Genomic DNA, 12327 nt, shown 5'->3' with positions numbered 1-12327 from the left:
GTTGGAGCTGGAGTTGGACTGGCATTTTTATGTTTTAAGCAGGCTGCACATTTTATGCTCCCGGCAATCAGTCCACCGTCTGCCATCCTTCGCCCTTCGTTCGCGTTTAGTGAGCCACTCATGTGCCACCCCTCTCTCTCTCTCTCCCTCTCTGTATGTGTGTGTGTGTGTGTGCTGCCCCTTTGTTGAAAGAGATTTACGATCCGACGCAATTGCGCATTTTACAGTTGTGACAATTTTGGCGTCGCTTTGCAATTTCGTGCCTGGCTAAAAGTTTTTCCCTTCTTCTTTTCTATTTTCGGGGCTTATAACGAACGCATTTTGGCGCTTTCCTTTTTTTATTGTTCAAAGGCCGAGAGCCCGTGGCGAAAGTTTTTACAAAGTTTTACCTTTGTTAACCGATTACCTGAGATTCTCGCCTCCATCTCCACTCTCCACGGCAATGCATGGCCATAAATAAGGGCCAAAAATACCAACAAGCTCATTATGGTAATAACTTAATTAACCAGAAACAATATGCCGACGACAGCGGCGAACAAAGACAACAAAGACGGCGAATGTTGTATGACAAATTTCTTTGCCAAAACTATTTGACTTTTGACTGCAGAATGCTTCAGCAGGAGGCGGAGGTGAAGCCGGAGGTGTGCTCTGTATGTGTGTGTTCGTGGGGGCAATTTGGTTGAATCATTTTTGGGCGGAGTGAGACTGAACCTATGTGGCCTCGTTACCTGGCAGTCACCAGCCGAAGCAATAAATCAAAATTTTATGCAGAGTCGAGCACAATTAAGTACAAGTTTATAAGCCTGAATGCATTCCTGGCTGGTGGGGGGCGGCTATAGTAAACTACGAGTAGCAGAAAGAGTCAATGAGTGAGCACGGAAAACGAGAAAAATAACTGAGGCTGAGAAGAAAAGGATATGAGAGATGAGAACGTCATGGGAGCTTGAAGATCTTTTGCTTTGATGGGTTCTGTTTTAATTTAGATCTGAGATCTATTTTCCTTTTATAGTTTCAGTCACAATCATTTTGTGAAACAAATAAGTCTGCGTTCCAATTCCGGGTGATTTGCGAGTATTTCTATATATTTTGGTTGCCAACACGCGTCAAAATTAGCACATAGCCACGCCCATGCGAGACGCCCTCCCAAACACCAGACCCCGGACCCCCCCCAGTCACCGAGAGAGCGAACATTCCTTGCATATTAATTACTTTTGAATTTTCTCAAGTGCCGGCCCCGGCCCAGTTCCCGTCCGCCCCTAGGCGTTGTTGTTTTTGCGACTCCGTGTAAAAATGTGAATTATTTATGTTAATGATTTGGTGATTATTTCATGATTTAGTTTTACATGCCTATAATTGCTCATTAAAATTTCAAATCGTTAGGAAAAAGGGAGCACTCAAAGCAGCTGGCCCCCCCCCTCCTGGCCTACTGGTCGGCCGTACAGGTACTAGTATTTGGTAATGTAATGGCTCCTGGCTCCTGGCTGGCGGACTGAAATTATTTGTGGGCTCGGCTGTGTCAGTCCAGGCCAGAAACAGAAACGGCAGAGAATGGAGTGGAATGCACTTGCTGTAGTTTGTCGTAGACAAAAATATGCGATAATTATGGCCACGCTCCCGCACTTAAATGGGGGGCCGAGTGTTTTAATTTGCGGCGGACATGAAATGAAACGAAGCGAGCAGGTACGGGATCTGGGATGGGGTTCGGGATAAGATCTGGGGCTAAGGACTGTCCACCAGCAAGCACTCATTCTGTAAATGGACGCCTCAAGGCTGAGCACGTACAGGAATATGTGAAGGGGGGAGGGCCGCTTGCTGCTTGCTGACTGCAGTTTCAAAATTTAATTACACGTATTCAAAAGCGTAAAAAAGAAATTAGAGAACAGAAAATATAAAAAAGGGAAAGGCCATCTTGTGTGTGGCCGATAAGAAAGATACCCTTATGGATTTATCGGCACTATTGATCATCTGACATACACACAACAACTGATTGACACTCCATCGACTTCTCTATTGATATTGAATAGGAAACACATATCAGGATCATTAGTCTTCATTTGTAGCATTTAGGGAGAATAGTAATACCTTCAGAAAGGGTATATCAGAATAAAGCGAGGGCAACACAAACACAAAGCAAAGTGCAAATTAGTGAAACATGGCGCTCAAAACTATGCAATGCCGTTTGCGTGTGGCAAAGTGTATAAGTGGGAGAGAGCGTGGTGAGTGTGAGTGTGAGTGTGTCTGTGTGTGCGTGGCCAAAGCGCATACATTTGTGGCGAAAGCTTTCAAAAGTATTTGCGAGCTTGTTAGTTTTTCGGTGCACCCTCGCCAGGAAGCCTGCCTCTGGTTATGTGCCCCCCAGTGCGTGTGTGTGAGTGATTTTACCTCGGTGTCAGTGTGAGTGTGCAACAGCGGTCTATAGCAATCCTGTTGCATGTCATTGGGCCATATTTTTGTGTTTTGTTTGGCATGTTCGCTGCACAGCCCAAAACAAAACCAATCCCGGCAACCAGCGGCAGGCAGGCAGCTCTGCAATGGCATTTTGATGGGCCTGCTCCAGGGGATGGGGTGGAGCAGGATAAGTGGGAAGTAGGGCTGCAAGCGGAGGCCATGTTAAGTAGGCTGTTGACGCCATGTTGAATCAGTTCCGCAGAAGGTAGAGATAGGCTGGCACAAGATCTTAAAATTAATCTGAAGATGGCTTGAAATTAGATAAATCTTTGTACTTCATTTGTAAATTGATCTAATCGAATCTTACACTAAAGTAGAGCACCTTTATGTTTATATGAATCACGCCAGTTTCAAGACAGCTCCATTTTCACATCGGGGTCACCAAAAACTAGCGAGCTTCGTCAATAGCTTTTGAATTGAAGCTACTATTGGAATCTGTTAAGTACGGATGCACATGCTGGCACTTCCCTTCACACGTCCACCTAATCGATCCACCACAATCTGAGTCATTAGTGAGGGATACAATGGGAATCGTGAACCGTGGTAGGTGAGCGTGGAGTTGCCTCACAATGGGCCGCAGAAATGTTTCAGAGCTAAACAAAGACATAAACACGCAAAGCTGACATTATTTTTAAAAGTGCAAATTTAGTTTTAACCTCAAAGGAAGTAATTAGTGTAACTTTTGCATACAAATACGTGCATACATACCAAATACTCGTATACTCGTACGATCCGAGCAGGAGCCAACATCAACAGCAATCAGGGTCTCGTTCTCGTTCTCGTACAGTGAGGGCAAAAAGCACAGCACGGCAGCCCAGTATACCCCGACAATAAAACGGCATACGAAATATGTATATATCCGCAAAATACGTATAATAAAAAATGCAATAACAACCGCAACAATTTTAAATATGCAACAACAATGGCGGAGAGAGGTACATGGTATCGTGCCACCACAACCACCACCACCACCACCCACTCTCTGACACACACACACACGCACAGATGCATACTCACACTCGAGCATATTGACTAAGTGCATGCGGTTATTTTAATTACCAAAACGTTGCCAGCAGAGCTGCCGAGGCGGAGGCACATTTATGTAGCTCTCGTTGCCGTCGCCATTGCGGGTAAATCCGTTAATTAATTTGCATATTAATCATGCAGTTGCTGTACAAAAAACAGTGTAGGGTGTGGATGGAGTTTACACTGTACAGTCACAAAAAAGTTCTGCCCATAAATATCTTTTTGAGATGGACACATTAAAATCCACCACAGCGTAACACTTGGTCTCACCCATTTCCGTCTGTTTTTTCTGTTTTGTTTTTTTTCGCAGAGAACATCAAGCCGTTGACCTTCGACGAGGTCTACAATCAGAGCAGTCCCTCCAATTGCACCGTTTATGTGGGTGGCGTTAACAGCGCCCTCACCGCCCTCAGCGAGGAGGTGCTCCAAAAGACATTCGCGCCCTATGGAGCGATACAAGAGATTCGGGTCTTCAAGGACAAGGGCTATGCCTTCGTGCGGTAAGTAGAGCTATAGATCCTTCATTACCCTACGTCTGATTTACTTATCCTGTAAAACTTTTTTCTTTGCAGCTTCTCCACCAAGGAGGCCGCCACCCATGCCATCGTCGGGGTACACAACACAGAACTCAACGCACAGCCCGTCAAGTGCTCGTGGGGCAAGGAGAGCGGCGATCCGAACAATGCCCAGACCATCGCCACCCAGGCACTCAATAGCGCCGCCGCTGCCGCCGCCGGGTTCCCATACGGCTTAGGGGCCACTGCTGCCGCCGCTTACGGCCAGCAGCTGGCGGCCACCGGCTGCTGGTACTCACCCACACCCACATACCAGGCCTCCTCGGCCACGGCCACAGCTGTGACCCCGGCGGCGGCCAGTGCCGCTGCTGTGCAGAACCAATTCCTGCAGGGCATCCAGGGCTACCACTTTGGCCAGTACGGCGGCTATCAGCAGGGATATATGGGGTAAGAGACTCGACTCTCAACAGGCTCGTCAGTTATTGCCATTGTCATTGGATCTGGGCGCAATAATTTTATTAGCTGATTTGCCTGTGCGTCCCGAATGTTCCGTTCCGAGTGTCCATAATATCCCGTCCGAATAATGTGTGGTGTATAGGAATCCCCCTCCACCCACTTTGGTCTGTTCTTTGTGAAGTAATTGAACCGCCACCGGGGATCGACTGCAAGTGCAGCCACGACAAGGGGAACGACAGCATGACGGATGACTGAATTCATTTGCTAATTGCGAAACTTTTTCATTTGCACCATCGCGACTCGTCGGTCTGCGGCCGTATGAAATGCATTTCCGTGTGTGTCGGGCTGTCAACATAACGTGCTATTTGCATCGCAGTCGCGTAAATTTGTTTTCCCTGCTCTCATTCCCATTCCCATTCGCATTTCCATTCCTTGTCATCTGTCGTCTGGCTGTGATAATTGTGGCGCACACCACGCGCTCCAGGGACCAACATTTTTGTACAGGCAGATCAGTAAATGTGCTTTCCCATTCCCGCTCCCGCATCCGGCCCCCGTTTCCGTTCCACCAACTCAACTCTGGGCTTATGTGTGTGTGTGTTTCGTTCTGTTTGTCGTTGCAGCATGGGAGTGCAGATACCGGCCACCTGGCAAGGCGTCACCCAGGCCCAGATCTCTCCTGCACAGCAAATGGCAACGGGCGTGGCCGGGACTGCCATACCGCAGGCCGCCGGTGTGGTCGCCTACCCGATACAGCAGTTCCAAGTGAGCCCACAGGTATGTACCAGCCAACACTCAGATACTCCGTACACACCATACACTCGTACATGAACGCTGCCCGAGAACATTGAAACATTTTTCGTACATTTCTGGTACATTTCTCGTACGTTTGTTGAAAGTTTTGAATGCATTGTTCGACTTTTTATTCTTTCAATTATTTATTAGTTTTTCAGTTACAATCAAAATATTCCAATTATTTAGGTATTTTTGCTTATATTATTGTTCCGCATTTGGGTATCGAATGTAGATTGAAATGTTGTAAATGCATGCTATCGAATCAATGAATGTGTTTCGAATACAGCTTACCGTAATATAAAAGGTATTTACGAAATATTCGGAAAAGGTTTTGGTTCATTGGGTTTTTAGTTGTATTTTAAAATGTAGTAAATGAATATAATTCAGTCCATTTGTGTTGGCTTTTTTCGTTGTGGGTAAATCCGCATGAACTGCATATGGATCTGCTTTCGATTTCGACTTCCATATGCATACTCATACTCGTATAATCCTTAAAGTGCTCGGTATCGTCAGATACGTATACGTAACACTCATTTGCCAGTCTGTTTGTGCGTTTATTTGCTAATCCCGTGCTCTAGCATAATTCGAAAGCGTTCTCTCTGGAAAGCAAACAATGTGAACACAATTTATTATTGCATATCAAATGTCGTATTGTTTGTTTCTGTAATCGAATTCTGCATACACCGTTTTTTTTCCTGCATTACAATTAATTTTTTTCCGACTACTACTTTTTTCCAATTTTGACTAACACCCATATTATTTTTTAAGGTTTATCCTTTACTCTTGCAGGCACAGTAAGCGCAAAACCAAAACACGAATAAGCCAGTTAAAAGCCAAAAAATACCATACCAAATTTTTCTAGTACAGCTGCTATTCTGAAACAGAAACAAAACCAAAACCAAACTGAGCTGTAAATAAAATGCGAAGCGCAGAACCCAAAAATTGCAAAACCCATTGATGGCGATTTTAGACAGCTGCACCCCGCCCCAGAAAAATCTATGCTAAAGCTAAATGCAACACACACAAACACACACCCAAACATACATACATAATAATTATACATATACCTATAAATATATATATATATACATCAAAAATAGAGCATAAAAATATCTGTAAAACGGGCAGCCAAGGCAAACAATTATTATGTATATGCAAAAAGCAAAGAAAATCGAAAATATTTTTAACCCTAGTTGCTTCCACTCGAAACACATACATACACAGACAGAGCCCACACACTCAGATACACCCCATGACATTATGCAAACATAATTTAATGCTTTATGTAAATGTGTTGGAGCATGCCGCGTATAAAAAACAACAATAATTAATTGAGGGACAAAGCAAGAAGAATTACATGCAAAAATGTCGTACATACTCGTAAATAAAATGGATCGGTTTGACGGAAAGCATAAACTGAGCGTGTGGTGGTTGTATTCTGTGCCTAAATCACACATACACACACACTCAATGCGTCTGGCGCACACTAAAACAAACAATATCCACACACATACAAATCAGGCAGGGCAGCGCGACATTAAATTAAAATAAACATAATTAAAAATGCGTTAAAATTAATTACGCGCACACACACACACACACTGCCGCATGTAAATATTTATTTGTGTGTGGCTGTGTGTGTTTGTGTGTAAGTGGGCAAACAAAAATCCTGCCAGCCTTCATCCCACCTCAGTTTCTTATACCCCTTTCGAAACCGTGGCAAAACCCAGACCAGACCATATTGTACGAGTATTTTGCCTACTTTTGAACCCAGTTTGGTTTTAGCCTAGCAGCAGCATACAGACACACACAAAACGAAAGACACACATAGCACTAGTGCCTATAACTATGATAGATGAGGTGAATATTTTACTAAACGCAGCACTGCAGCAGCCCACACACACACACACACGCTTAGAGACTACTGCCAATACTCGTATATGTACTTGTTCGTACTAGTATGCCAATCGCAATCGAATTGGCCAATCCTTGTCATGTCCGGCTACCATTTTCCTATAGAACTATCGCACTTTGATTTGTGATTGATCAGCAATTGAAAGACAGGTTCCTATAAGGTCTACACACGCACACAGACACAAAAGACGCACACACACAAGCACTCGCAGCTGAAAGTATCTGACTAACTATGAAATATGAAGAAGGCATTAGAGAGGAATAGGAAAACGAAATCCAAACGCAATCCAAACGCAACCACCCAATCCAGGACAGTCCAGCCACAAAAATCCAGAAACAAACTTGTATCTCTCTCTCTCTCTCTATATAATTTTGTTGTTGTTTACCCTTCATAAGGCTTCAGCAGCTACAGCAGCTAAGCGTTTAATTTGTTTGAAATTTGAATTTAATTTGATAATGATTTAAGTTTTGCCTTTTTTTCAACAAGCTTCATGAGAGATTTGTATGTAAAACAAAGCAGCCGCCCCACATAAGCAGACACAAAAATGTTTCAACCTCACCCAAAACATTTAAACCCCCCGCCCCCCGTACACACTCTTATTGCCAATGTATACTCGTATCTTGTTCATGTGTATGGTTTTATTTCAGTTGCCAGAAGAGGAATGGCTAGCTGCAAATATGTTGTGTTAGTTCTTTGTTGTTTAGGCCAAAACGAAAACGAAATCGAAAACCAAAACGAAACCCAACCCAAACCAATACCAAACCGAACCGAACCGAACCGATAACTAAACAAAATACGCATATAGCTACAGATATATATATATACTATACGTATATATATAGTATAGTAATATAGAGAGAGAAGAACTCCCCCATACACAAGTAAAATATATTGAAAACAATCAAAGTATGCCATCGAATGATATTAATTGATATTAGCTAATCGAGCATAGCCGTAATAAAATAGATATTATCACATAATCATGTAAGCGAACCAAAAATAAAACACTTCAATTCAGAAGCAGAAGCAAAGCAAAAGCAGCAGGAGCAGCAGTCACAGAAATGAAACATTAATAAACTAATTATCCAGAAAAGACAGGGACAAAGAGGTCCCTCACAGACAAGAAAACGATACCGATGATACCGATACCGATACCTAAGCAAGCATTAATCAACTTATAAATAAAACATACACACACGAAAATTGCTAGAGAAGAAAACATGAGAGACAGCTACACTAGAAGGATACTCGCACAAGACAGGGCAGTGTAGACACGGTAGACACGGTAGCAGTCCTTCCCGTTCAAGGAAGCCTACAGATAAGGTACATATTGAGTAAATGGCAGTACATGAATGTGAAACATAATAAAGCCGTTAAAAAAGAGAAACTAAAAGTGTAGCATATATAAATAGATATAGAGATGGTTGATATATATAGAGTATACAGCATATGCATTAAACAAACATGCTTATATAACATACTATACAAAAGCGGTATTGATAGAGAACACTCTCACTCATATACTTACACCCACTCACACTCCCACTACCACTCATAGGATGCATAGGAATACGAGTACTTGTACACGGTATTTACATACAGAGAAGAAAAACTATGGTCATATGGTAAATTATATTTATGGCATATTGTGTTGTATGTGCTGGATGATAAATCACATATAGATGTTCAAAATGAAAACCAATTAAAATGATGACAACAACAAATAAAAATAAAAAATCATAAGTAATAGAAATAGGAATACAGATACGGATACACATGCATATGCAACGGTTAAATTAAGCTTCAGATATTTTCCAGGGACAGAGGTCGGGCACAATTTGCATTTGACACGCCCCAAATTCCAAATTGTGACTGTTTGGGCGGTTTTTTAGTGGAATTTTTGGCAGCAGAAGAGGCTGAATAGAAAGGAATAGAAAGAGCATTTAGTTACTTGGGTGTGGCCCGAGCACGAGTGCGATATATGTATGTATGTATGTCTATTGATAATCGAACACACAAACACATACTCGTAGCCTAGTATGGATATATTTTTGTGTTAGCTAGATGGTAGGATGATAGGATGCTCACTCATTATGATTAGCCATGGTCGCCGAGTTTTAGCCGCGGATCGGAGGCAGGAGGCCGGAGGCAGGCGGCAGGAGATCCACACACATGTAACTGTAGACACTAGGGGCAGTTGTACTGTACTATATTTAAATGTTTTTAGCACTAGAAATTAGAGAAACTACGAGAAGCATTGCATGTTTAACCAGGACGGCAAACGACTTAGATGTAGATGTGATTTTAAAGCGGGGTGGGATTGGATTGGAGTTGAATCGACTGGTATCGGAGCGATAGAGGAGCGATAGAGGCACGAAGAGAAATGCATTTTTCTGTTGTCATTTCATTTTCTAGACATTTTTTGTTATGTGACAAAACGCGGGAAAGCAAAATTCATAATGTTGTTGACCAAACAAAAAAAATATAAATTAAAACCGAAGAAAAATAAAAAAACAAAAAATAAATTCAAAGAGAAACCAAAACTGTTTCGGAGAAAACTAAAATTTGGCTATAAGAAAACGGAGACGAATGAAGAAAACAGAAGTGAAGAACATTTATAAGAGCAAAAGTTTATAGTTAAGGAAAAACAAGAAAAAAAGAAAAAAGAAAAACAAAAAACAAAAAAATATTATCGGTTTGTTTGTTAATGTTTGCGCTACATATCAGTAAAGAGTTAAAAAATGGGTAGTTGGCACATAGAAGAACTAGAGAAGAGTTGGAAACTAAATAGGAATTACCAGTAGCTGTGGAAAGCGAGAGATGATCCAACAGGCGGACGACGACGAACTAAATAATATACAAATAACAAATATATATATATGAATAAATGCTGTAACTGTATGTATTTATGTTGTGTATCTACGAAATGTGCTAAGACATTTATATACGTCTATATATATAGTATATATACATACGCATACATATATATTGTGTATGAACATATACAAAGTATTTATACACAAGTGAAGACCCACAGAAGCAACCCAGAATCCAGTCCAGCGGGACCTGGGCCCCAGAAAAGTAGTCAGTAGACAGACCCCAGTAGACACCAAGACACCAAGATACCAAAATACCCAAATACCCAGATACCAAGAGAGAAGAACAATATTATGAACTACATATAGCAGCACATGGTCAGATGATTGCAACTCCCCATACATCTCAGGTTCTGTTCCGATCATACCAATCGTTAATTTGATTCTATTCATGTGTTCGTTTGGTTTGAGCTCAAAGCAAAGGATTCCACACACTGAAATGATTGTAGTTATTAGCCATTAACTACAATTACAAATTAGTCAATTCGAAGTGTAATTACTGAAATGCTGAAGCTGAAGGAAATGCAGGAGCAGTTAGCAGTTAGCAAAATTTTGTCACACGCAGCGCGAACGACAGGACGAGTCGCTTTCGGGGCACATAGCATAAATTAAAACTAAATGAAATGAAATTAAATGAAATGAAACGTAATGAAATGAGATCAACTTGCAACCAGGCAGAACCGAAATCAATCAAATAAAAGTATTATCTAAGCTACAAAACAATTAAACCAAATACATAGATATATATAGTACTATATACGAGTGCATACTATACCATATACATACATATATGTACAATATGCATATGTGTTGTATGTTCAAACAGATCCCTTCGAGGCAAATGGCAAATGAATACTAATTATCCGAATTCTGAATGTGTTTCCGTACGTTTAATTACACAATAATCTAGATACAAACCAAGCAGAACAGACCAGAGCAGAACAGAACAGGATTTAATTTGAAGGCAGCCACAAACCCAAATCAAATCGAATCAAATCTGAGAAGCATATTTAGGTACATAAATACCTACCAATTAGTGTGGAAGGGATACGATTTCAGCAGAATACTCGCATTAGCGTAACACTAGACTCTAAACTGTAAAATGTACTAGCCACGAGAGCCGGTGGAACCAAATCAAAGAGCCAGGAGGCAGTGCAATAACCATAACATATTTTTATGCAGTAAACCAAAAACAAAAACGTTCGAAGTGCATGTTGTGCAATTAAAATTACACTAAGATTCCAAACAAATCAAATACAAATGTAGAAAAAAATCAAAACGATGAGCAAACAACCAAAAGCTGCTAACAAAACCAACATTCAAGGGAAACCGAAAAAAGCGAAAGCGAACGACAGAGTTTTGGAGAGCATTCACACACAGACCAGAAAACAGAATATACACACACACATAACCACATCACACACACACATACATACAAATACACACCAATGCATATATAGATATCGATATATATATATATACAGACGTAAAATATGATAAGTAAATAGCAAATAACTAAAGTAAACAAAGTATAGATATCGACTGCAGTATTGCAAATATTTTGTAGAAATTTAAGCATGTTTGAGTGTGTTTTAGGACAAGGACTAGAAAACACAAAGGGCAAAAGGCAAACAGAATGGGAAAAATCGAAAATATTGTAGCGGAATACAAACAGCAAAAACAACAAAAATAACAAAAAACAGCAAGAACAAAGCCGAAATACCATTGGAAACCTAATGCATAAGCTAAGTATTAAATATACACGAAAACGGAATCTATATATATATACATAAATCTATATATATGTATATGTATATATCTATATATATACAATATAAATATGGCATCGGAAATCACACACACACACACACACAAACTGCATTTGCATAAGAAAACACAAACACACAAACACCACACAAAAGTGAAAAAAGTAACGAATATTAAAGAAAAGTTAATCAAATTAAGCATAACAAGAAACCATTCAAAAGAAAAAGTATTTATAGTTGAAAAAATACAAAAAAAAAACAAAAATAAAAAAAAAAACCAAAAAGGGACAAAAACCGAAAAGAGAAGAAAAACATTTTGGTTGCGTATTTGTATACCAACGCGCCAAAAGAAAAATGGGAAATCAAAGAATATTATACAAAAAGAAAATTCAGCATATAAATGTGGAGCTGTACGCTATGGGAGATGGTCCCAAGTGCGGGCTACCATTATAAGTAGGGGAAGGTTTTAGAGCTAGACGCAGGGTTGCTGCTGCCAGTGTTGCAGGACGCGAAATGCATAGAGAAATTATACA

General features: G+C 40.7%; 1 protein-coding gene across 3 annotated transcripts in view; it reads left to right on the top strand.

The window, feature by feature from the left end:
- The window catches only part of LOC108157243 (nucleolysin TIA-1), a 59682-nt gene extending 47858 nt beyond the window's left edge, over window positions 1-11824 (top strand). Inside the window, exons 6-9 of one of the 3 annotated variants that reach the window (XM_033389284.1) lie at window positions 3785-3974; window positions 4047-4436; window positions 5066-5219; window positions 6027-11824. In XM_033389284.1, the coding sequence (XP_033245175.1) occupies window positions 3785-3974; window positions 4047-4436; window positions 5066-5219; window positions 6027-6035 (743 nt within the window). In that variant the 3' untranslated portion in view covers window positions 6036-11824. Of the gene's footprint in view, window positions 1-3784; window positions 3975-4046; window positions 4437-5065; window positions 5220-6005 lie in introns of all 3 variants that reach the window. The other 2 variants (XM_017289213.2, XM_017289214.2) reach the window with 2 other exon arrangements.
- The last annotated feature ends 503 nt before the right edge of the window (window positions 11825-12327 follow it).

This window comes from Drosophila miranda, chromosome 2 (genome assembly GCF_003369915.1).
Source record: "Drosophila miranda strain MSH22 chromosome 2, D.miranda_PacBio2.1, whole genome shotgun sequence".
NCBI lineage: Eukaryota > Metazoa > Arthropoda > Insecta > Diptera > Drosophilidae > Drosophila > Drosophila miranda.
Note: the sequence above shows the minus strand (reverse complement) of the source record. Positions and strands in the feature narration are given on the sequence as shown.